The sequence below is a fragment of the Athene cunicularia genome, assembly GCF_003259725.1.
Source record: "Athene cunicularia isolate RWA chromosome 2 unlocalized genomic scaffold, athCun1 chr2_part1, whole genome shotgun sequence".
Classification (NCBI taxonomy): domain Eukaryota; kingdom Metazoa; phylum Chordata; class Aves; order Strigiformes; family Strigidae; genus Athene; species Athene cunicularia.
In genome coordinates, this window is record NW_020799095.1 from 65,968,020 (window position 1) to 65,995,163 (window position 27,144).

The 27,144-nt window shown below is 40.0% G+C and overlaps 1 protein-coding gene across 2 annotated transcripts in view; it reads right to left on the reverse strand.

Moving 5' to 3' along the window:
* CDH6 (cadherin 6) overlaps window positions 1–27,144 on the reverse strand; it is a 94,286-nt gene that overhangs the window by 46,586 nt on the left and 20,556 nt on the right. For both annotated transcript variants that reach the window (XM_026842385.1, XM_026842386.1), the window contains exon 2: window positions 6,729–7,084. In XM_026842385.1, coding sequence (XP_026698186.1) covers window positions 6,729–6,956 — 228 coding nt within the window. In that variant the 5' untranslated portion in view covers window positions 6,957–7,084. The remainder of the gene's footprint in view (window positions 1–6,728; window positions 7,085–27,144) is intronic.

The following is a 27,144-nucleotide window of genomic DNA, read 5'->3' on the forward strand; positions in this document are numbered from 1 at the left end:
GTAATCACAACTCCAAAGACCAGTGATTTAAGTAACCCAAAATAACTTGAAATTCACCTGCAGTCTTTCCTTGGGGAAGAAGATTAATGTGTTCAGCTGTTTTTCTATACCTAAAAGTCTAGGGGCACACAATTCACAAAGACATGTGGATTGCTAACAAGAGTATGACAGGATGATCCGTGTGATCTGTGAAAAGATATGGCCCAAAATGTAAGCACTGGTATGACCAGGTCATTAGCACATGGAAAACAAAATTGTTTAGTTTAGGGCACAAAAAATTGAAAACAAGAGTTAACAGAAGTATTAGCTTGAGCGTCCCAGGATTTGCTTGCTTCTCTAGGTGGAATAGGAAGAAGGGGAGGAGGTTATGTACCGTTACACTGTAAGTACCATCATGTGCCATAATGTAGGAGATGTGGTATGTTTGAAACAGATGGTTGCAAGGCTCTTATATTGTGTAATATATTTGGATACAAGGATGATGCCAAGTAGATTCACAATTATGATGATCGTAAACATTAACCATGCTATATTTCCTGCTTTTTCATTTTCTGAATAACATTCTTGCCCAACCTCCCCATTTCTCATTATCTCCTTTCTTAGCCCCCATATGACAGTTTAAAATCTGCAAGCTGTTTCTGGATTATCATCCTGGGCCTCTAACCTCTCAACTGTCCCTCATTTCAGAGTTATCTCTATTCCACAGAGACTGTCAGTACAGAGAACTTCTATCAGCACCAGTAAATCTTTCAAAAAGGAATATAAGAACAAGTGTGTGTATGTGTGTGCAATTCAATATAGGAAGGAAGGGCACTTGGGAAAGTCAAGTGGTGGAACATAAAATATGAATGATGGATGAGGAATAAAGAAAGTGCAGATGCACCACGACATTTGTTCTACCTTTTAAGAGAATGGCAAGTATTCAGCCTATTGAAGTGGGAGGCAGGTGACCTAATAATTTAAAGGGGTAGGGCGTGTGTGTGTGTGTGTGTGTGTGTGTTAAGAACTCTGATTTTTTTTTTGTTGTTTTTAATCTCAGTTTAGAAATGTCTTTCAGTTGTGCATAAGGTCATTTAACCTCCCTGTACATCAGTTTCCTCATGTGTAAAAGGCTGGTCTTAATGCTTCTTTCACCACAGGGTTAAACATATCATTGTGATTAATTAATATTGGTACATGTGGAGGACCCTGTGACTTTCTTGTCAGGAGCAAGGACAGGAGTGCCATAAATGGCCCACAAAAGCCCTGTGCCCTGCTAAGAGAGAAGTTCCTCTGTATGGAGTGGTGCAGAAAGCCATTAGTGCTCCCTGTGGACCACAGCACACTCACACAGATGGTGTGCTGGAGGGAGCCTCAATCTGGAAAGGTGCAAAACTTTAGTCCTCCTCCTGCATGGTAAAGGGTGTGGAAGTCCTCCAGGAGGCACAGAGTAAAGTCAAATTTCATGTGCACAGTTAGCTGTGGAAGAAGAGCATGGAGGACTTGCCAGGGACAGGGGTCCAGCCCAGACCCTTGTGTACACTGTGGGCAGTGCTGCAACTCACAGAGCACCTCAGATTGACAGACATGACTTAGGGACGATTGATAGCTGTCTTCAGTTTTGCTGTGAGCTACTTCAAGCCCGGGAATTGTTCAGGACTGAGAGGTCATTCAGAGACTTAAAGCCTGGCTCTTGGGCTGCCAGTTCTCCTGGAAGCAGCATGCAGAATCTAGACCCGGAGAAAGGATAATCTGAGTGTCAAAAAAAAAAAAAAAAAAATTGAAAACTATTTTGAGTAGACTCCCTGAATAAATAGAAGTCACAAGTGGAACTTTTAATTTTAGGCCTTGTAAAGGTAACAAATAGTCACTGTGTTTGGAATAGGAAACTGAAGGCATCAGGTGTATATCATAGTGCGAGTTACAAGGTAAAACAAATACTGAACCAGTGTTTGCCAACAGAACTGCATAAAGAATATTTAAAGTGCAGATGGGAAGGCTCATTTTATTTTGACTTTCCAGGTCTTGCTTTTTTGGGGGAAGAAAAGTTTTGATGATACGTACAGAATGGTAGCATACTAAAGATCTGAGAGAAAGTGAAAATTTCTCTTGCTAGTTATCACATTATCCAATTAAGATATGATACCTTTTAATAATGGGATTAATGTGACCTATTACTGCCTTAAATGCTGAAAATGCATGGACTGTATTATGTGACAATAATTTTCCTTGTTTAAATAGCCCCTTGTGTGTGCTTACAGCTGGGTATTTTTGTCTCAGTGTGTGACTTAGTCCCACTACTTGCAAGGGTTTGGAGAGATTCCACCTTTTGTTTGATTTGCTTCTGGTGAAATACACTGCAAGGAATGGTTCTGTTTGCCTTCGGAATAATTGTAGCCAGAAGTAAAATCAGGCAAAAGGAAAAAAAAAAATTACTAAAACTATATTGTGACATCATTTAGTCCATCCCCTCCTCCTCCAAAGCAGAATCAACAGTACCTTAAACCATTCCTGACAGAAGGGAATTTATCTTTCCCAGTAGTTCTTTCAACACCAAACAAAAGGATTCTTTTTTTTTTTCCCTACAATAATGCAGTATCCTTTCTGCTTTGCCAAGCCACATAGCAGCAGGACTTTGACTTTATCTTCCCTGAAAAATGAAGTTGTCAGCAGAGGATGATTGTTTATGATGGGTTGTACAGGTAGTAACATCAGATAGCTTCCAGGTGAGCATACTGCTTGAACTCTATGAACATCAATAAGACACAGCAAAAATGAAAAGTATGTCTGGAAGTTTTCTTTTAGTGTTGGACAGACAGAGTGTGACAAAACCGTTCCACAGTTGTGACTGTTGTTATCAGAAAAACAAGTTGCTCCTTTCCCCTGCAGACTTCCAGAAGCTGTTTCTGGGTTAATGAGTAAGATTTAAGACTCATTCAGATCATTCTTTAGTCTAAAAGAAAGTGGCATCCTATCCCTTTACATAACAATGATTTGTAGGTTTGTGCACTAACAAGTGATGGATGCCAGTACATGGATTTTATGTAGCCAGTGGGACAGCCATGTAAAGACATCAAGTGCATACAAAAGGTAACTATATTTTTCAATATAATCTTCGAACTGGGCAGACTTTTTTTTCACTCTTTTGCCCAGGAATACCTTCAGATCTCTAAGGAACGTAGCATATATTTCTATATACAGCTGCACTACCACTTCTTTGTTTACCTGTGATTTAGAGATGTTTTCACCCCATCCCTTTAAAACTGTACTAGGCAGCCACAGGTACAACTAGATCTCTTTCAAAACTCAACTCAGATGTTGCAGGTTTTGGTGAGGTAGTAGTACTGGGCACTTCTCTACTTTGATGTTCATATAATCCTTTTATTTTATTTTGGGATTGAGACCCTGCCAAGTGCCATAATTTCTGAACCAGAAGACAAGACATCTTCAGGTTAAAATGTCACTGTGTCCATCAATCACACTTCAATGAATAGCTGTAGTTCCTAAGTTATTTAGTAGTGCAATGAATATTTCCAGTCTAGAACTTTTCTGCAAGTTCCTTATATTATTATGTCTGAGACTAACCAAGACTGGAGGTGTGAATTTCTACTCTTTTTAAAAGGCTTTATTTTATGAATATACATGAATACAAATACTGGATAATAAAATGATGGATCAGAGCCACTGCATACAATCCATGTGTATTGATAACACTGGGACCTTCTTGTCAGCAGCTGCATATTCTTGTCCAGTGTGGTACAGCAGCATACCCGGACTGACAGTAAAATGTGCAGCATACAAAACTGCAGAGCACTTTTCAGTATCTGACAGTACCCATGGCTACCAAAAAGAACTACTTTGTTTTGTATATGCTTAGGCAATTATCTTCTAAAAGATGTAAAGCATTTGGAGTTTAGAGCAGAGTAGTACAGTGGTCCATGACTGCTTCATGATGCTTCAGTGTTCTCAGTACTGCCTTGAGCTCTATCTTCAGAGACATTACCTTTCTTATTATCTTAAACCTGAATCCATTCCTCTTCACTTTTCTTTTTCCCCCTTCTCTCTAAAACTACTATGATATAAATGTGGTTTTTGTAGTATAAACATTTACAGGATTTTACAACTGTAATTTGGGCAGTTTATAGAAATAATGCCGTTAGAACCTTTCACAACAGGCTTCCTATATCTCATATTTTGATGTATATGTTTGAATTAAACAGATGTTAACAAATGAAAAGGCAAAAGTAAAACCAGCCCAAATAAAAGACTTCTTTTTTCTCGTAGCTTGTATGGAATAATTTTTTTTATAATTATGTTAATGCCCATCAGCTATAACCATTAAACAAAAGAAATGAAGAGCCAGGTCTGACTGATTATACAGTAAGCCATAAGCACAATTCCCCTTTACATACATATATTGCTATTATTTTGAAAGATTTTTGTCTTCACATTTCTTTATGATATAAAATAATAAAAAGACTGTAACCAAATATTCTTAACAGATTTGGTTTATATTTAAGGTTAGCATTTAGTCCTCTGAGAAAAAATATGCTTCATACGCATGTTCATTATCCTAATTTGCCCACACCAATCAAGTGTAATTGCTCAGTTAAATTGCCTGGCTACCTCAACTTGTAGACATTCAGCTGTTTCTATCATTTATTCTCACACCAATACTCAACTTTCTCTAATAAAAAGTGGCTGCTCTTCCATGCCTCTTGGCTAGTTGTTCAGTTACAGGGGTGTGAACAACTCTGGCATTTGAAAGACATGTGAAAGGCCACTTGTGAATAGCCGGGGAACACAGAATCAATGGCATTTACACATTATGTGTTGTTTCTATGCTTTGTAATAGTAAGTGTATTAAAGTACCAATAGGTAGAAGAAAACTTTTTAAAGTAACATCCACATTTTTTTCTCTCCAGTTGAAACCTTCTGAGTTTTCTAGTCCAATTAGATCGGTTTTTAACTGTCTCTCAGCAAACTCATCCTGCAGTAATAATCGCTCCCCCATCAGTCCCTCTGAAGCCAAAGCTTCTACTCTAATTCTGCAGTGGAGAGAATTGGAGTCTTGGGGCTGAGCAGGTTTAATGTCGAAATTCATAGTGAAAATGACAGTCTGTAGGACTCACCTTAGGACCACATGCTTTATCTTTGGAGAAAGAGATCCCCATTACCTTGATCCCTCTAAGTAGATTGTGAAACAAGAGAGTGTGTGGAGGACTGTTGTCTTTTCCCTTTTTTTGTCCTTGACACCATATTTTTTACCTTTTTTTTTTTCTTTGATGTCTCACCTTCTATTTTCATTTGTGCTCTCTTTACATAACCTTGTTCTCCCAACTCTTATCCTCTACCTCCATTTGATGTCCCTTTCCCCTCTATTTTGATTCCTCTTTGTAAAATTTCCTCTCCTTCCACCTCTGTCTTTCTAGTTTTTCCCTCTTTCTACTGGCTTTATTTTTTTTTTTTTGGTACCCTCTTATCTTCCTTCTCTACTTCTCCTCTCTAAGGACTCTCTGCCTTTGGCTTTTTCCTGTAGACTGGGCTCAATGGTTCCCTTCATGAATGCTGATTATCCTGGTCAGAGCTCTATGAGTATTATACCAGCTGAGTAGCTCTTCATTTGAATCATGCCTTGCAGGCATTTAGCAGGAAAGGAGTGTCACAACCAACTTTGACTGACAGCTGACTGGCAGGCAAGAAAAGCAGTCACCATATCTCATGGGAATGCTCAGAAGCTTGCAGAGGGAGATAAAATGTCAAACCTCTGTGATCTGCAGTCTTCGCTAAGAGGCTTGAGAGATCAAACTAGATCAGACACAGTCCCATTTCAGTTTGGAAAACTAAACTGTATTGTTTCTGCTTTGAATGTCATCAATAGCATAATTTCTGCATTCTGCAAGAGAGAATCCTATATACTATGGCACCTTGGGCAGTATAGACTCTCTCTAGACTTACCACAGGTGCATTAGTTCTACAATTCACGTAAAGTTTGTTACCTACATGGAGGTCTGCTACTCAGGGAGATAGATATTCTCAGAGTTAATCTGCAATTATTTTTTTATTATTATTTTTACAGATCCTTTTCTAACTGTCAGCATGCTTCGAGCTTAGAAATTTTCAGCTGCCTGTTGCTTCTTAGTGTATAAGCAGAGTGTGCTTCAACTCTTTGTAGTAGCACGGCTTGTGGTATTAAGGTCATGTCACAGAGCCCTCAGTGGACAAAATCAAATCAGAAAATTGCCGCAGCACTGTTGTGTGCAGTGGGGAATAAAAAGGAAAATGGTTGCCTTTTGCTGGGTAGAGAGAATCCTCACCAAAATATGGGTATGCTGAATCCTGAATATCCTTGGACCAAAACCTCTCCTGGTTTGCATAGTTTGACTAGCAAAATTAATGAGCATGAGGGAAAATGAATATTACATTTTAAAGCTAAATCTGGCCCTGACAAAACTATAATTAGGCTGCATTATTTCCAGATAAATAAAAATAAAAATAAAAATCTTTAACATAATTGTGCATGATTGGCCATGGGACTTGCTGGTTAAATGAGGAACTTCCTCATTTGTTGTTGATTAAAATTTGAATCTGAAGTGTACGAATATTTCTGCTGAACTACTCTTAGCAGAAGCTGGGCAAACAAGAAGGCAAACTAAAAGTTGTAACAGGCATTGTTCTTACCTACTTGCTATAGCTGGCTATCCAGCATTTCCGAAATCAAAACATAGATGCGTATGAAAGAATCTTACCTTGCCAACATATTGGTAGTCGGTTCCTGTGTATTCCTCCAATAAAAAGAATTGATTCCACATCCAGCTCCTTTTGGAACGATGGACTTCTCGCCTGCTGTTTCCAGACAATACCAAAACCTTTTCTTTTTCTGGAAAGCCACTAGTCCTTTTGGATAACGGAGTCAAGAAACTTTGGTGGGGCTGACCAGCCCAAAACAGCAGCCAGAAGCAATGGTAAGTTCTCATCACGGCAACACAAGAAGGTTTAAATAATGACTTTTTGTCTTGTCCTCAAACTAACCTACTTTACTGCACTGAATCCAATCTCATGCTGTCTTCCTTCTTTAAATAGTTTTTGAAGTCTCAAAGGATCTCTGAAAAGAAAAATAACAACTTTCTGAGAATTTTCAAAGGTACTTAACATTCATTACTTCAGCAAGTAAGTAAAAAAACTAGAAGAGTCACAGTGATTGTTGAAAAGCTGGGCTGTCTCTGGTTCAAAACGTTACAAGTGGTCCTTCAAGTAATCTGAGTGAATTTATACTGAGTAGGAGGAAAGAGTCCTGATGTTTGGGTTTGTGGGTTTTTTTTCCTCCTTTAACTCCATTTACTGACTAAGACAAATAAGGCATTTCCCTTTTTACTGCCAGAAGTTTGGGATGTAACTGATTAGTTTCTGACTGGGGATCCTGATGAGGTTACCTTATTACATCAAAGAAGGGCTAGCAAGAGTGCATACTGTCTTCCCAGGAGGCATTCTGTTGCTATAGTTATGGGCTGAAGAGCCTGGACTTAGATAACTCCAGGGTTTTTCCCTCACATTTAAGGTGTTTTGCCTCTGACTTCATTTAGGAAGGGTCAGGTAAACAGGTTAGTGAAGTTACTGTGCATATTTGTCAGTATCTCCACATACTAGACCTCTTTGGTAGTCAGTAAGAAGTGGACATTTTAGTCTTCTCAGTTACCTACCGCAGAGTTTTGTACTGAGTTTTGGATCTTTAAATACATAGTTATGTATGTAAATGATTTCATTAATAACTTACAAAAATAAAAAAAATCAGCTAATTCATTGCTACCTGTGGGTTCTTGCTAGCTACTGCTTCCTACTGTTATTAATACTAAATAGTCAAATTCAGTATTAATATTTTCTTTCCAGGTGTCTTTGTGGGGAGGCTGGGGACTGCCCAGGTGAGTTAATTAGTGCCCTGAGCAGTGGCAGCCTTGGCAAGCTGCCATCTAACAGCACGCCCGTCATGATCTGTGCTTGGAGTGCAGATATGAAAAGACAGATGAGACGGTAGCTCTGTCTGCGCACATGTGGATCACCTTACCGGGGAGGCAGGGTCTAAGGTGGGGAATGCTGAATATGAGCAAACCTATTATTTTGCTATTAGTGAAGTCTGTATGGATTGCTGAGGTGTGAGGGAGAGAAAATCATCACTTGACAGGCTCCCCAGTGCTCGTCTCATTGCCCCTATGGCCAGATCCCACAGTGGGGCTCCATACCTCTCTTCCTTCACTTAATGATTGCTGAGCAGTGCTGCCTGGAGCAGCATTACCTAGACAGGATTTGTGCCGGCCTTTTAAAGGACCAGTCCTTCAAATGCCAACTGCCAGGAAACAATTATTCCTGCGGGGGAATTTTCTGCACTTGAAGTCAGCTATATTTCACAGCTCTGATGTCACGAGAGAGGTTTTATAGTAGCTCATGCTGAAATATAGCTCACAGAAATGATATCATAGCTGTGAAATACAGCCTTTTACTCTTCTCTGCAGAGATATGTCCAAAATGCTGAAATAAGGGCATGATCCTGTAATGTCCTTCTTGACTGGGTAGTCTCCATGAAGCAGCAGAGCAGCTAAGCCCTGGCAGCTTCCCTGTGAGTGGTAAGAGAGGAGTCACACCTTTACAGACCTTGGCTTAAGCATGCAACTGGGGTAAGTACCAGCTGAAGTCCAGGGTGTCTTTTGCCCTATAGGTGTGGAAAACAGTTTTCTGGGTCATAGTGATAAATTCAGTTGAGCGAATAAAAAGGACAGCTGCACTATACTCTGAGCTGAGTCTTTAGTAAAGAGTGAGCTCCTGTGTCTCTTAAATGCCATTTTGTGCTCCAATTCCAATGTCTCATGTTCCAGAGATGTCTCTGCAATGTAATAGTTTTTCTCGTGCAATCTCCTTTCTCTTGAAAACAAGTCATTCACCATGGATATTTTATTTTCTTTACATGTAGATATGTAAATATCACTGATGGGACCTTGGGATGGGGGTTAAAATCTTTGTTTTCTTCACATTGCACAAAGAAAGTAAGACAAAAGGAGTGGTTTAAACATGGCGTTTCTGTCAACCATCAGCTGGTCAGCTGGTTAATCTACTGTCAAGAGTGAAAAACAATTTTACTCCACAACAGCCTGAGAAAACTGGCTTAGCTCTGTCAGCTCAAATATATAGCAAATCTGTGCTTTTTATGGGATAAGAAGGTATCTGCACACCTAAGCTTAAAATACCTCCCAGTCTAACTTTAGGAATGATGATTGTTAACATAAAAGCAATATCACCTGCAGTCACAGATCTGTCTTCAGTGTGACAAGTCGCAGATTTAAAGTTTATGTTCATGCCTCTTTGAAGGATCAAAACCTCAGACAATTGCTTAATCACTATAAATATCAACTTCAGAATTATTTCCCCTAGGTGATGACATTCACAGTCAATCTTTCTATTCACCCTCTCCCCCAGTATCTTGTTAACATAGGTAATGTTTTAATGCCACCAATGTGAGAATTCAGTGCAAATTTACACCTTTCCAGAGACATACTTAATTATTTCAACTATAAGTCAAAGAGAAAATACGCCCATTGGAGTCACTCCTATGAAACGGGGAGCTCTGCCCTGGATATGCCTTTCTGGCACAGTGACAGGCACCAGGTGCAGGTTATCGACATGAGGAACCTCAAAGAGGTTCCATGTCTGCTCTCACTAAGCACTGTGGATTGTGCTGCTGTTCCCGCTTGGTGATTAAATAAACCAGACTAGCAAAGGACTTACCCACGAGAGGCATCAGCAAGGAGAGGGAAAACATTTTTTATTCATTTTTTTTCTGTTTCATAATACTCCCCTCTCAATAGAATCTTAAAGGAATATGCTTTATAAAGTGTCCTAGACTCTGGACTCAAGCATAATTTATTTTCAGATCCCATGCATTCAATTACGTTTCTGTATGTATTTATACATCTCGTTATGGGCTGCTGATTATTAGATATTAAATATCCTCTAAATATGTCAACAACCATCAGTTTCTCAAAGGTTTCTGACATAACCTTTATTCAGACTGAAGTGGCAGTATAATAGATATTTTATTCCCTAGTCATCTAGGTACAGTTTCATTGTTTGAGGGTTGGGTGTAAAGCTTCACACATTAGGATTAAGGTCCATTAGGACACTGGAATGAGCATTAATTGTATTTTCAAGAATGAATAATGTATTGTTATAGTCACACTGTGACTGAGTGAGGAGGTGAAAGTTAATAGATGATATAGCATAGTAATTTAGAAAAATGAGCATGGGAAATGATGCTGATATAGCCTGGGTGAGTGTAATATGGATCTGAAAATCCAGCTAACAGGAATAATTAGGTTTAGTTTTTGTTGTTTTGTTTTGTTTTGTTTTGTTTTTTTGTTTTAATTTATTTTTGTGACAATAAATTGCATCCATCCTCATGGAGACTGCTTAGGTTCTTGAGGAAAAATACACAAAGAGAGAGAATAGACACCGCTCTTCCATTCTAGCAGATTATACTATGAATGCAAAATGTATGTGCTTTTACTGCTCCAAAATCAGGTCTGATTTACGGTTGCTGGTAGAAAGATGCGGACTAGTCCCTGGCTTCATCAACAGCTGTATTATATGAAGTGACTACCACTGCCTTTGGAAGAAAAGGAGGTTTCTGCCCTGGAAGCTTTAATTTATATTTAATTTTGTAGAAGATGATGGGATGCACTAAATATATTCTGATATCATATCTTCTAGATGCTTACCCAGACAGCACCAGTTGCATTTGCCAGGAAAACTGACCCTGCCTAAATCCCAAACAATTATACAGAGCACACTGCCAGCGACAGCAACTAGACTGAAGGCTTTAGCTTCACAGTTTCCCTGTGCAGGAGTCAGTTACTAGTCCCCTGGCAAGACCATGCAGTGAGAGATACCCTCCACACTCGTGTGGTCCTGCTGGAAAGACCTTCCCTGGCTCAAACATCAGATGCAAGTGTTTAACACATCAAGCCTGAGAGAGAGGAAAACATCAACAACACTTCATTGTCAAAGACTGAGGAATGAAAGGTGGGGAAAGCATTAATGAGGGAGGAGGATAATGGCTAGGCAGTGGGTCCTGTGTTTGCTGTGTAAGGTGTGATTGTGCTACGGTATAAGGCATGCTAGGTAAGGATCTGGTGCTTATTTGCTTGGGTTTTACCTTGTTGCAAAGCCATGTCAAAGAAGCAATGTCTAAGTCCCTAAGAGAACCTAAATGACCCAGAGGTGCCAGTACCCTAGACTGTCCTTGGGGCTGTCCTCACAAATGTGAAGTATGTGGTTCAGCTACCCTCCAGGCAATACTGCAATATGATAATGGTTGTAAGGAAAATCTGCAGAAAGATTACTTTCTCATCACAGGGTGTGTGTGTGTAAGGTTAAAATAGCAATAGCTGCACAAAGAAAAGACAATATTCTAACTAACTTCAACAAATAGAGGCTTCCACATTTATCATGTTCATTTATTTTCAGTGTCATATTCATATATTTGAATATATCATATTGATACATTTTCATATATAGCAAAGAATTTCGTGGTAGATGTTTTCAGTAATAGCTAAGTTTCATGTGCTTAGAATCTGTAACACTGCAGACTTGTCCATAATTAACTTGGACTTAAAAAGCAGTTGTTGAGTTGGAGCTTACTTTGCAGTTATGTCTCTCTTATGACCAGTCAGATCTGAAAGTCTCCATCTAATAATTTTCTCAAGTGTGAATTAGCTTTTACAGTTCTGAAATCCAAATGCCCTTTTTTCTTCATTGTCCATGAGGCATTCATTTGTAAATATCAGTCATAAAGAGAAAAAAAAATGACAATTTTTCAGTGTAAAGATAGCTGATGAAATTTTAGTCTTCTGATGTTCATTTTTTAAAATATCTTTGTTATATAAACCCATATGCTATAGCAATCATTCCTGTAAATATACCTGTGAAATAACAAAACAGAACAGAGCCAGGAGAGAATTCAAACTGAAAGATTTGTGGTTTTAAACTAGAGGTACTTTCTGAAGACATCAAGTACACAATGTAATTGCAGCCAGCAGTGGTTGATTATAGTGTCTTTCAAAGTCCTTCTTTTATTCAGCGCTCTCAGCAGGAAAAAAAGGTCCAGAACTATAAAAATAACTAAATGCAGCAGAAATGTTAAGATAACTACTACCTCCATCCTGCATTGGGATCTATTAACATGGTGCTTTTGAACAATGCAACTGCTTTATCCCTAGTGAACCTGAATGCACATGAACACCAGCATTCACAAAAGCACACATTGACAAAGGAGGGAAAGCGAGAAGTGTATCTCCTTTAATTCATGAATGGTGGCAGCCAAAGATGACTGTATGACTTTATTCAGTAGCTGGTGAGTGAACTGATGTTGATGTTTGTCTGCTCTCAGATATTTTGATTTATTTTCACCTGGCATTTGAAAAGAGCCTTAGTGTCATCTTGTTTCAGAGATGCCCACTCTAAGCCTCTGTATTTAGCTACACTGGGAGGATATCTTTTATCCACTGTGTATAAACAGTCTCAACACACATGATAGAGGAATGGCACAGAAAAGGAAATCTTGTTTCCATTGTACAGTTGCATTAAGTGACTTTTCGGTGGCTGTTCGAGAATATCTGTGGTGGGGCTGGAATGTGGACTTAGATTTTCTATGTCAAACAAGCAGCATTTTAATCACAAGGTTATTTTTCTTCCTTTCTGATGGTGTGTTATTCCAAGGCATAATATCTGTGCTTGAGCTACCGTGTGTACCTTTGCTGCACATACTGGCTGGACGTTAGTGTATGCTGGAGGGTGTGCGGACACTGTAGCTGGAGCATCAGAAAAAGGATGTGATGTTCCCTGGGTGTGCAGGCAAGAGCAGTAACTGCTGCAAGAGCAGCAACCTTACACAGGTGTCACAGGTTAGTCACCTCTGCAAACACCTATATGGAGGATGAAGGACAGACTCAGCTCTAGTTGATGTTGTCCTCTTTGTGAACTACCTCTGTGTGGCACTGACAAGAAGCAGGAGCTGGTCTTGCCAGAGGCTTCTAGACTCCTCTGCCTTTTGCAGATGATGTGGTGTCAGACCTCCATGGTATTTCATTGTTCCCCTGCAGAGGGAAGCATTGTGCTAAAACTGCATTATCATCTAAAATGGGGGACGGTATGTGACTCGCAGGGAATACAGAATAATACTGTAAATTATATTAAGATGTTCCTTGATGGACAGAGGACTAAAACAGTTAAGCAATCAATGACATGTAGTAGGTTAACAAATCGGTAGCACTCCTACTGCTGTGCATATCCAGTACATGGGTCTTTTATTCCTGATCAATACCTTAATGGTAGAGAATAGCAGATGTGCATGGAATCATAGTCAAAGGGGCTTCAGCAAAAGTATCCTTGAAGCCATGAAAATGCTGTAGGAAAACCTTATTCCTTGTTGGAGTACTTGATGGAAGTCTGCAGTGTTGTCATCCTGTTGTGAAAGCTACTTTTGTTCTCAGACATGCAATAAGCTCCTATCAAACTTGCAGTAGCTTTTATAAAGTTGAGGTTTCCTCTAACCCTATTTATTTATTTATTTATTCATTTATTTATTTTATTTATTTAAGGATAGGGAACTAGCAGGCTCTTCAAAGCAGAAGTGTCATCAAAGAGAAATTCAGTCTACGTTATGCATTGAAATTTTATGTCTGAAAAGGAGCCCAGCCTCCCTACCCAGTTAATAGAAAGAGGAGGACTCTTGGGTGATTCAAAGTGCCTAAGTTAAAGCACTGTGTCTCTCCACTGAAAAAGCTACATGGTTTGAATACCTCTACTGCTTGTTTTTAGACTCTGGTACTTGAAAGTCTCCTAGACAGGCTCTTAGAATTGATCAGGCACTTTTTAGGCTTTTCACTGTAAAGCAAAAATACAGCTGTTTTAAACAAGACCTCATTCTGAGGAAGGTATGACATGCCACCACCCAAAAATCTCTAGTAAGGTAACTTTTCCAAATCTTTAGACACATTAAAGAAAACCTGGTCAGCTTCTCCCTGAAAATTGTTTTTCTTAATGTAGATGTGACAGCCCATTTTGCTTTTACTATACACACTCAACCTACCATTTATTAGTCACCTACCTCCATGCCATCAGAGGAAAATTATCCACAGGCTCCCATAAATGAGACAGAACCATAGGCAACAGATCCTTTCTACGCTGATCAGCAATTACTCAAAGCCAATGTGTCAGCGATACTCTCGAAGCACAAGAGAAAAATCTGGGCTTGCAGCTGCTTTAGTGGCATTGCAGTTCTCCCTCAAGTACTGCAGTGTGATAATGAAGGCAGAGGCTATACTGCCACATGTATAGCCAGGAATAAAAGAATGGAGGTGATGAGATCTCTTTTTCAATAGGCACCAGCATATCTTTCTGTCAAAGACTGACTTTTTGACAGTAGTAATTAGGAAGTTCAATAGCAGACCCAAGTACTTTTACAAAATTCTTTGGTGGGAATGTTTTGGTTGTGCTTTGAGCAGTATATATTGTTGTCAAACATGACATTAATTGCTAAAATTCTGATTTATTTCCTACAGAAGAAACCCACAAACAGAGATAACAATTGTTATAGCAAGTGATGCAGCTGAGGGCAAATGCATAAGCACAGTTCATCTGATTCTAATTTAGGCATATTAGAGCTTATGCACTTTTCATATGCACAAAAGAGGTTTGGTTTTTTTTTTTTTATTTACAACTGCCTGTAACTTAACATTTCTAGGATAGCTATAGTCCCACATGTGATTGCTACTTTCTTTTTTTTTTTGTAGTCCCTCCTTATAGGGACTCTCCTTACTACCCCCATTCCAGTGTGCCCCATTTCATCTGTGGTAGAGCAAAGCAGTTGTCTGTTTTAAGCAATTTTCCATTCACCAGCTGCTGTTTGCTTCTTTCTCCCTGCTAGAGGCTCAGTGCTAACTATCTTTTTCTTTACTTCTTGACACAAGCACATGCTGATTTCCCGCTCTGAAGTTAGGCAAAAACAGTTGATAGGTGGGACATAAGGTACTGGACCTGGGGAGGATAGAAACAGCTAAACTTTGGCTTTGTATTTGACTGTCAAGGGCTTTCTTATTTCTCATAGATGTTCATGGTCATTTACCACTGTGAAATGGATGCAGAGTGCTACCAAATCAGAAATGCCTGCAATGCTCGGCTTTTTGTGGGCAAGCAAACTCCATTTGTGCAAATACGCTCCAACAGGAGCAATCAACTGGAAAATAGAGGGATGTCCATTAAGGCTCATTTCATTAAGAATGTGCTATTAAAAGAACTGTAGATTAGTAGGTCATGTCTCTTTTCTGATGAAAGAGTGTATTATTTCTTTGATCGTGATAGTAACTGTCTACACTAAAACGCTACAGCTTCTTTAAAAGCCTCTTAATGTTACCCATATTAACTGCACAGCTTAAGAAGCTGTAGCGAAATATAGAAGTGCTAATGCAGATCTGTGGGCCTCCCTTCTCAGATCTCTAGATCTTACCTGGAATCCTATTAAGGATCTAGGAGATCTTCTCAAGCAGGGCTAGACTGGACAACAGAGGTTGGAAATACCCGTGCCACGTCCTCCTGGGCTATCCTCATGGCTAGCATTAAAAAAAGCTGCAGCAGTGAGAGGGACTGACCATTTCTGAGTGACTTCAGAGTTACCAGGACTGGATAATGACTATTAAAATGGGAAGAAGGCATGCTTGCAGTTCATCCAGGGTGAATAAATAGCATGCCATGATGGCAGGGATGTTCTAGCAGTCTGACTACTAGGACATTTTGTCCAGGCAGGATATTTACTCATCATACAACTGCATGCCAGAAGCATCTACAGTCTGCCTGGGACTTCAGGTGAGGCAATAAACTACTACTTCAATGTGTATTTCCAGCCACGATGACTCATTACTTAAGTGAGGTTTTGTGAACAGTGAGTGATGGTTCTGAAACTCTTGAAGTTTCTTGAATAGGAAACATGCATACTTGCTTTTCAAATCACTAATCTGAGAGGTAGCTTTCTTCTTTGAAAAGGGCCTTTTAAATATGATTTTGCTAGTAATTTTATGTTTCTCATAATATGAAAATGTATAAAAGAATAATGTTACTTGTGACTGAATAGCTTTTGAAGTATTTAATAATGCTACTTATGTCACTAGTTCTTTGAAAAACCTTAATGAGTTGTTTAATTAGGAATATTGATGACAATTGAATCATGATTTTTTTTTTTCTCTTGGTTCACACAGCTCTGCATACATACACTGTGAACATCAAAAACTATACAGGTTACTAACCCCTTTGCTTGTATTATTAAAGCATCCTCCTCTGGGCATTGAAGCCAGTAAGAAAGTTCCTTTTAGTGATATGCCATCAGATCCCTGTAAATATGTTGCTTCTTAAGAGTAAGAAAAAAAAAAAACCAAAACCAAAAAACCAGAAAAGATTCTGATCTGACTTAAAACAATTGGTGTTCACATTATTGTTAAAGTCTTTGCAATTATATGTAGAATCTCTTTGGGATATAAATAAAGGTTATATGTTTTGGAAGAGGAGTCTCTAATGGAATTACTGAAATCTTCCTCTTGCATAATGGAAACTTGAATATGGTGCTTTATTTTTAAAATCTGTTCCAGGCAGATTCTTTGCTATTGTTTTCCATGGAAGGGAGTGGGAGCCATGCTGCAACTCTTCAACTGTATTTTTAATGCTAAATAACTATGTGATCATCATATGTAGCAAATTGGGTATTAGAAGCTTCTAGGACAGCCCTATTTGAGACAATTGAAGGAGCTAATCCTAAAAATACAAAATGTGTGATGCAAGTGGTTTTTCTTGGTGCCCGATTCAGCAGAACATTGCTCTGTGCAAGCCACTGAAGATGGCAAAATCGGTCTTCTTTGATTAGTGGAGTTTTGGGTTTGATTTTAAATTAATTCCATCGTGTTGCCGGGATTTACAGTCAAGATCAAAACCACTGGATAAGTGGTTTGGGAGGAGCAGAATTAAAATAAACTGTTTCTGCATAAATTGTGCTTTCATGTTTGTAAACAGATGTCTCAGTTTAAGAAAACCAAAGAGATACTAATCTGCACAAGAGAGACTTCTTTCCTATTTCAGAAAATCCTTTCCATCTAAAAGGTATTCGCTGAAGTTAGTGCTCAAGTATTTCCAATGAGAAAAGAAACTTGACCAGCTGAGGTATCAATACAATCTCTTACACTACTCTTCACATCAGAAGGGGTAAGTCTTCTGTTCTTCCATTAGTGGAAAGACTATTCCATATGTCTTAAGTATTTTCTTGAGCAAAAATGAAACTTCTCTAATGCTCTTACAGAAAGCGGTAAGCCTAAACAACCAGTCTCAGTCTTGTTGAAACTGACGAGAATTTCGTGTCATTAGAGCCAGCATGTCATTCCTAATTTTTAAAAAATGCTTTTTAGTTCTACTATTGCTTTTTTCAATCGTTGCTATTATTTTTATTGGCAAAATTTCTCTTAGCCTGATTTTAATGACTACAGCTGAAGACAATGGAGCTTAAGTACTGCATGAAATGACAAAATGTTTACTGACTGTATCTAAAGAAATCCATGCTTTTGCAACAAAGGATGCATTTAATTAAATTTCAGACATTCCTAAAAATTACACTTATTTGCACTTATAATATGTTCCACCCCAGTATCTTAAGCATTACATGCACTTCTAGTGCATTGTGACTGTTGTCAGCTTAGGCTGCTTCCTTCTGGAGGGGTAGAAGCCCCTTTCCTGTCAAGGTCACTTAGCTTTGATCCTAAAGTCCTCCCACTTTCTGCTTTCCCATTTTCACCTCTAACTATGGGCAAACTGATGTAAACTGAAAATTGTCAAATTGCCCTGAAGGCAAGCATGAGTGTTTATTCACCTGTCTCTGAGGTATCTTCATAGTCTCAATTACCAAGGAGTTCAATCACTTAATAATCTTTACTGTATTTATCCTCAGAGTGATTTGTAAGAATTGCAAAGTTACCATTCCTTGGAAACAGAGTGAATGTAAAGACCAGACCTTCAAAGGCATTTAGAAACCTAACTCTTGCTGCAATCAGTTCAATGGCATTTAAGACTCTCAGCCCATGATGTTTTAGCACTAATTCAAAACCAGGAGACAATATGGAAACCAAAAAATCTGAGGAATCATTATAAACTGAACATGGATAAACTCATAAATGCATATACATGTATCTTTCTCATTACTCTAAGATTTCATGTATTTCTACTAAATTCTTGACAACTTTTTTTTTAATGATTTTTTTCTTAAGCTGGAAGACATTTACGGTTTTATGACATTTCTCACCTTCTAGATGACAAATTTCAAAACAAAATCAAAATTACACCAGCAGTTTATTAGCTTCATCTCCACATTATCTGTTTAATTGTCTTGTAATGAAATGTTGTTTCTTCCGTTACATAACCAATCCATAATTTATCTGTTTTAAACCAGAAATTAGATTCTTTCTCCTATTTAAAGCCCTTGCAACTTAGCAACAGTGCTGGTGTTAGGAATACACAGGTAATATGAAGGGAAGTCTGCCCTGGAGTTATCTGCCTCTGCTCCCTCCCCATAATCTCTAACCAATACCCCTTTCTTCTGATTTACTGCAGGTTATTTTACGCTGTAGGCTGTAAGAGGAATTATTTTCAAGCATGGGCACTTACAAAGCAGTAGGGATTATCCAAGATTCAGGCTGTCTATGAAAAAATATGGTATTTCATTAAATGGGCAATCTGAGATTTATGATTTTAGATTTTTATTCCTTTCTTTTTATAAATGCCTGAAGTTTGTCAGAAGTGTGATATTTGTCACTTAGTACTATATTCCAAGTAGTGAGTTTACACGTGTAGATATAAATATATATATGAAAAAAATATATATTTATGCCTGAACCTGTGTGCTGTACACTACTACCTATACTAGTAATGGCTATAGTAATGCTACTATTGCTGGTGGGAATTGAACTTTGATTTCAATGCCGAATGGCTAAAGCGTTTCCTTGACTTAGTACACAGAATAGATGGAGGCTTAAAACCACAAAGCTCTGAAATGAAAGTGTGATTTGAAATGAAAGTATGACTATCAGATGTGAATAGAGCTGAGAGACTTCAGCTTGAAAGAAAACCTCAGGTGTTTGGGCGAATAACATATAACACTTTGCAGTTCATTTGACTGTAACTGGAAAAAGATCAGGTAACCAGAGTTTACTGACAAAAGCACTGATGTAATTGGTATGTACAAGAGCATGTAGACGTCAGCAGTACCAGTGTGAACACAGCTTTTGCAGCCCTGAACCTTAGGAAATAAGATGTTTCCATTGTTACTAAAAAATGGAAGATTTTGTTTTACCTTAACACAGGCCACTTCATGTCTTTTGTGGTCCTGAGCTTATGTTAGCTTGTTTTATTTGAACAAGCAATTACCCAGCAGGTGACTGATGTCCAACTTCTTCTTTGTGTTAGCTTAACTCTGTGAAATTTCATGATTTTACCCTAAAGACATTATACCACCTATGTTGTTCCAACAACTTCTAAGTGAATATTTTGTAACTAAAGTTAGGCACCAATTAAAAAAAAGATAGCAACAGACTGTGTGAAAACCCCAAGCAGACCCAGGACCAAAGAGGAAGAAAGTCTGACCATCAACAGCATACTCCTCCCAGGCAGGAACTTAGGGTGCTAATTATTTGCTGTTGCTACTCCTAAGAAAGGTGAGTTCAATGTGACAGAAAGAGGTAGATACCAGGAATTTGATGACTAAAATACGGGATTGTACTCTTAATTGGAATTAGCAATAATTAGAGAATATGGACTATAAATGTATCGTAACTGGACTTAGAATAACTTTTTGATTCATTTTACTGTTGAAACATTAATTAGACTAACAATAAACTCTAATTGTTGGCTCTGTATATAAGGTGTGCTCCCCTGTGCCCATAATGAGATTTTGATTGTAACACTCTTTGTCAGATGGGCAATTTTTATGCAGCAGAAGTGTGGAAAATGGGAAAATAATGAGAAGTAGAAGCAATGAGAAAGAGAAGGAGTGGCAGCAAAGAGGTTCCTAGCCTGGCAGTGCTTCAGAGCTGGGACACAGCTGTTTATCCAGCTGTAAGCCTGGGACACAATCAGATGAGGAAGACTCAGGGCACACCCCTCAGATGTACCACTTATATTAATCTCATGCCAGCGGCACTCTGACATATGGACTGGCATCATAGGGGTCAGGTATTTTCTTAGGCTCTAACCCAGCAAGGAATTTGAGTGGGTGTCCCTCCCTTGTGCTGTTCGTTTGGAGTGGCATGGAAGGCGGGGGACTGCTCTGCAGTCACAAGGGCTGTGATCACCCTCTTGGTCACAGCATCAATTTTGCTCTTGAAGCAGTCCCCTATTCTCAGCAGTTTTGCACCTCAGGGACAAGCCCCATGCCAAAACAGACAGCATCAATTCATTAGTCAGGGCTGACTGAACTTTGGAGCCGCATCTCAGAGGTGCAGCCTGTAATTTGGAGACCTGACGGAAACGTGGATGAGGGTGACTTTAAGCAGTCTTGCTTTCTGGCATGCTCTAGGGACTGAAGTGGCCCCTGACAAAGCCTAGGCATTCTTGGGAGCATCCTGGACATGTTTCCTGTGCTGATGATATATGTGAGCAGAGTTGCTGAAGTTCAGTTTTTGTGCAAATGATGACGTTTGGGAGAATGTGTCCTTCCTGGTGGTGTCTGGGGCTTTTAAGGTTCCTTTAACAGCTCCTTGAACAGACCCTTTAGTAAAAAAAGGGAATCTGAGAGAGTGATGGATGACTCCATATTCAAATCCAACTGCAGTGTGACACACGAGTCAGTTTTATCAATCATAAAAAAAAGAAAACAACAACATGCCTCACTGCTCTTGAAAGATAAACAGGGAAAGAGAGCATTTCACTTCAGTGGAGTTGCATACCCATTGGACTGACATAGTGAGGAAAGGGCCAGGATGAAGTTCCTGTGGGGGCTACCATTTAAAAGGCACCTGAGTCATGTGTCCTGAATAAGTATATGAAGGAAAATTAGTTGTCTTCAAGGAAAAATAGCAATGTCTTGCCAGCCTTGCCATTCCTTCTCAAATGGGGGAGTACAATTTATCATCCCTGCCTAAATTCTGCATACTGAGTTAAGCCTAACATTTGGATTTATTAATAGTACAACTTCTCTCCTCCATTCCCCCAGGATAAGAATTCAATCTTTTTTCCCAGGAGCTGCATTTTTATGCATACTTATGGGCAGGCAAGGTTTGCAGAAGGTGACTCCCTACAGAAAACGTGTGGCTTCTTAACGTCAAATTGTTCCTGCATTTGCTGGAGGACCCTGCAGTAATCTGGATGAATACTTTCTGTAAATTGATAACAAAATATGATGTCCTAGAAAGTATACACTAGTGTGAAACACAAGGGAAAATGGAAAAATAGTCCCCATTCCATTTTAAATTAGCAAAGTTGTTAGAAAATGGAGAGATTTCCCTTTGTGTTCTGAAGTAATTTATAATGTGGTGGGTTTTTTTATTACAGCTGTTTGGTGAGTGGGATGGGAAAGAGATAATTGATGAATGAGCTTTTTCTTACGTGGGGGGATGTAAGCACAGCTTGTGGCTGGGGGAGAAAGGAAGATTAATTATCAGTTGGTCTATTGTGCAAAACTTTGAAAAACTTCTACAGTGTGGAATCTACACTTTTTAAATGTCCCTTTTTCTTTCCCTGGATATATGTGAATGTACTATTTGTAGTTCTAGGTGAGGCAAGGAAGGATGTTAAAATGCAAAACTGCAGGAAGAAAATCAGAAGTAGAATGGATCACCATTTTACCTCTGAACATTTCAGAGCTTGGGAAGGATGGGAAAGCAGAGGCAGACAACTTTGTCTCAGTCAAACAGAATTTCCCCTTGCATTTAAAAGGGAGAGTGTGCTGCCATCACATCTCTTTCAGCCTCTGTGAGGGGGTAGTACCCCATGAGCACTTTGAGTATCTAACCTTATTGCTCGTACATTTGACTGGGTAACATCAACCTTGCTGCTGTGGGTCCTCTTCTGCCTTTTGCCTGCAGCTGCACTTGTTTTAGTCATGATTAGGGTTTTTGTTCCTGAATTGCTTCTAATTGCACTTTAAAGCTGTTGTATCCTACTTTATTTTCATCCTCATAGTAGAAGGGCAAAATCTATAAATTCTATTTTAGACAAGGAAAAAAAATCTCTGAACAATTTTTTAAACTGATTTTCTTACTTACTCGTGTTTATGGGCTTGATCTCCAACCCCATGCTCCAACTCACCTCTGTACCAAACCACATTAAGTCTAACGAGAAAATCTTTAGGGTGAGATCATAACAAATAAATATCTATTTGCCTATGAGTTCTTTCTATTGTTTCTGTCTTTTTATGTGTGTTGTACAATTTCTGTGGTTTGATAGGATCAAAGTAGTCTGGCTTTTGTATTCCCATATCTGGTCACAGGCTCTGTGAACATTTTTCAAATTCCACCTTCCACCCAGGACATGTACTAGCTCCCAAGGAGGCATAAAGGAAACATCCCAATCCAATGACTGCTGCAGATGTGTTCAATAAAAGAAGAGCTGTAACTACACAAATTACCTTTGCTAAACTGCAGGGTGCTGCAGAACTCCTGGAATGAGTTTCTCCCTGCCACACTTTTCATTCTCTCTGCTGGTTGTGAATGAATACAAATTAAGAAGAAATCCCTGAAAGAGGGTATAGGCCTATACAAATATCTTACAAGAGAATTTGGCTGCTCATGCAGTTTATTTTTTTACATTGCAGAAAGTTTTAGGAAGAAAGGGATGCTACCTCTTTAGAAGCCTGCATGAGAAGGGCAGGAATGTGGGACAATTAGCACAGCCAACTGGCAATTTCATTAAAAGACTTGCAATAATTGTCATAATTTCTTAATCAAAACCCCAGCTCCTGGAGATGGGTAATCATCTCCAGGGAGGGAGACAATTGATGGGGGAGGGGAACCTCAATCCATCCCACTCCTACCAGCTAGATGCCAGTGCCTGCAATAGATGCCTGGAGCCTGGAGAGGGGTCACAGATCAGCAGAAGAGCAGCTGAAGAGCAGCACAAAGGAATTCCAGCCAGAAAGTCAGCTTCATTTGGGTCAAAGTCAGCTTTCATCTTCCCAACTTAAAAGCCTCTACGCAAGCACACACAGCATGGGGAATAAACAAGAGGAGCTAGAGATGTGCACAAGCCTGCAGGGCTACAATCTTACTGGCATCAGGAGAGGTAGTGGGATGACTCCTATGACTGGAATGCTGGAATGGAAGGATACAGGCTCTTTAAGGAATGACAGGCAGGGGAAATGAAGAGGGGGTGTCACCCTCTATGTCAGTGACCATCTGGAGTGCAGGGAGCTCTGCCTGGGGATGGATGAGGAGCCAACCGAGAGCTTAAGGGTCAGGATTAAAGGGATGGCAGGGACAGGAGACATTATAGTGGGGTTCTGCTACAGGCCACCTGACCAGGAAGACTGAGTGGATGAGGCCCTCTACAGACAGATAGGAGCAGCCTCACGTTTACAAGCCCTGGTCCTCACGGGGGACTTCAGCGACCCTGATATCTGTTGGAGGGACAACACAGCAGGGCACAAGCAATCCAGGAGGTTCCTGGAATATGTTGATGACAACTTCCTTCTCCAAGTGACAGAAGAGCCAATGAGGAGAGATGCTATGCTGGGCCTTGTTTTCACCAGAAAGGAGGGGCTGGTGGGGAGTGTGAAGCTCAAGGGCAGCCTTGGCTGCAGTGACCATGAAATGGTGGAGTTCAAGATCCTAAGGGCACCGAGGAGGGCGCACAGCAAGCTCATTACCCTGGACTTCAGGAGAGCAGACTTTGGCCTCTTCAGAGATCTGCTTGGCAGAGTAACATGGCATGAAGCTCTGGAGAGAAGAGAGGTTCAAGAAAACTGGTTGATATTCAAGAATCACCTCCTCCAAGCTCAAGAGTGATACACCCAGACAAAGTCAGGTAATAACAGCAGGAGACCTGCATGGATGAATGAGGAGCTCCTGGACAAGCTCAGACACAAAAAAAGAAGCCTACAGAGGGTGGAAGAAAGAACAGGTAGCCTGGGAGGAATACTGAGAAACTGTCCAAGCAGACAGCGATCATACCAAAACCCTGATAGAATTAAATCTGGCCAGGGATGTCAAGGGCAACAAGAAACACTTTTATAGGTACATCAGTGATAAAAGAAAAGTTAGGGAAAATGTGGACCCTCCCCAGAAGGAAACAGGAGATCTGATTACCTGGGATATGGAGAAATCTGAGGTACTCAATGACTTTTTGCCTCAGTCTTCACCAGCAAGTGCTCCAGCCACACTGCTCAAGACACAGAAGGCAAAGGCCGGGACTGGGAGAATGAAGAACCACCCACTATAGGAGAAGATCAGGTTTGTGAACCTCTAAGGAACCTGAAGCTGCATAAGCCCATGGGACCTGGTGAGATGCATCCGTGGGTCCTGAGAGAACTTGCAGATGAAGTAGCTAAGCCACTGTCATATTTGAGAAGTCATGGAAATCCAGTGACGTTCTCACTGACTGGAAAAGGGGAAACATAACCCCCATTTTTAAAAAGGGAAAAACGGAAGACCTGGGAAACTACAGACCAGTCAGTCTCATCTCTGTTCCTGGAAAGATGATGGAGCTGGAAACTGTGCTAGGGCACATGGAAAATGAGGAAGTCATTGGTGACAGCCAACATAGCTTCACTAAGGGCAAATCATGCCTGACAACTTTGGTATCCTCCTATGATGGAGTTACAGAGCTGGTGGATAAGGGAAGAGCAACTGATGTAATCTATCTAGACTTCCCACATGACATCCTTGTCTCTAAATTGGAGACACACAGATTTGATGGATGGATGGACCACTCAGTGGATAAGAAATTGGCTGGATGATCACAATCAAAGAGTTGCAGTCAATGGCTCAATGTCCAAGTGGAAAGCAGTAATGAGTGGCATTCCTCAGGGGTCAGTATTGGGACCAGTGCTGTTTAGCATCTTTGGAGGTGGCATGGACAGTGGGATTGAGTGCACCCTCAGCAAGTTTGCCAATGACAAGAAGTTTGCCAGTGGAAACCTCATGAAGTTCAATAAGGCCAAGTGCAAGGTCCTGCACATGGGTTGAGGCAATCCTAAGCACAAATACAGGCTGGGCAATGAGTGGATTGAGAGTAGCCCTGCAGAGAAGGACTTGGGGGTATTAGCGGATGGAAAACTGACTGTGAGCCAGCAATGTGCACTCTCAGCCCAGATCCTGGGCTGCATCAAGAGAAGTGTGGCCAGCAAGTCAAGGGAGGTGATTCTCCCTCTCTACTCTGCTATCTTGAGACCCCATCTGAAGTAATGCATTAAGTTCTGGGGCCCCCAATATAAGAAAGACATAGAACTGTTGGAATGAGTCCAGAGGATGGCCATGAATATGATCAGGGGCTGCAGCACCTCTCTTATGAGGATGGGCTGACAGAGTTGGGGTTGTTCATCCTGGAGAAGGCTCTGAGGAGATCTCATAGTGACTTTCCAGTACTTAAAGGGGACCTACAGGAAAGATGGAAAGGGACTCCTTATCAGGGAGTGTAGTGATAGGATGAGAGGTAGTGGTTTTAAACTGAAAGAAGGTAGATTTAGATTAAATATAAGGAAGAAATTCTTTCCTGTGAGGGTGGAGAGGCACTGGAACAAGTTGCCCAGTAAAGCTGTGGCTTCCCCCTCCCTGTCAGTGTTCAAGGCCAGGTTGGATGGGGCTTTGAGCAACCTGGTCTAGTGGAAGGTGTCCCTGACAGTTGCAGGGTGGTTAGAACTTGATGACCTTTAAGATCACTTCCGACCCCAAACATTTCTATGATTCTATGATTGTTGGAGAATCTCCATTTTAATTTACGAAAGCATGTTTCCAGTCTGATGTTTGCCCAATAATATTTGGAAATATAACCTAGACACCCCAGAGCTAGAATGCACTGAAAAGCAATCTGTACTTACAATGTGTTTTCATTGTTTGAGACAAAATACCTCCTGAGTGGAAAGCCGAACTAGTACATGTTGAGGCTGGGCCCCAAATTTTAAAATGCAGCATGGTTAATACTGGACATTTAAATTCAAGATCCAAAGCATACTGAGATTGAGAACAGCAGATGGAAGGGGCCATGGCAGCCTGTCATGGGGAGGAGAGTGGATGAGGGTGCAAAGTATCTGTTGGGACCAAGAGGAACAGAATAGTCATAGGAACTATCTGTTAGCTGCATCCCCAGGAGAAGCAAAAGCATGCTTTCTGCCAGGGAATGAAAAGCTAACAGAGAAAAATTGCTCTGTTACTGAGCAAAACAGTTTCTTACAAAGATTGATTTACTTCATCTTTTGGCTCCAAAATGCCATTAAACAGTGTGCTCAAAACTGTATGATAAAACCTGGGCCCAGGTTTTGGTCCACAGATAACCCAGACTCCTTCCAGACCGCTATACCTAAGGGTCAGATCAGTTCTTTCACAAGCGGCATCCTCAGCTCTTTAGTGTTTTAACAAATCCACCTTCTCCTTCTCTGGCAGAGGTACAGAGAGGAACTGGTTGTATTTTGGCTTTGTAGCTGTAAAAGTAATGTTTTAACTGTTCTTCCATACTTACAGGTCTGTTTTAATTCTCCTAGCAACTCTTTGTAGAGTTCCTCCTGCTGCAGAACCCTGGAAATGAGACCAGGAGTTTACCTACGCCAGAGATATATGCTGCCACAGTCTTTTTGCCGTTTATGAATTTGCTATGCACAATCAATTTCAAAATGCTGTAAAAAGAGCCAACATGAAAGAAATTCAAAAGCCTTAGCGGAGTGTTCCCTTTAAAAATAACAACATTTTGGCTTCAGGCCAACCGTGCTGAGAACAAATGGAAGAAAAATTATCTTAAAATATTTAACATTACACAGTGGATTACACTGGATTACAAATAATCAAACATGTCTGTTTCTTTTAAAAAAGATATTCATGTCAAGTGCAGTTCTGTAGCTTTCATGTTTGTTACTACTCAATAATATTTAGTAAAAGCTTCTTACTTACTGGT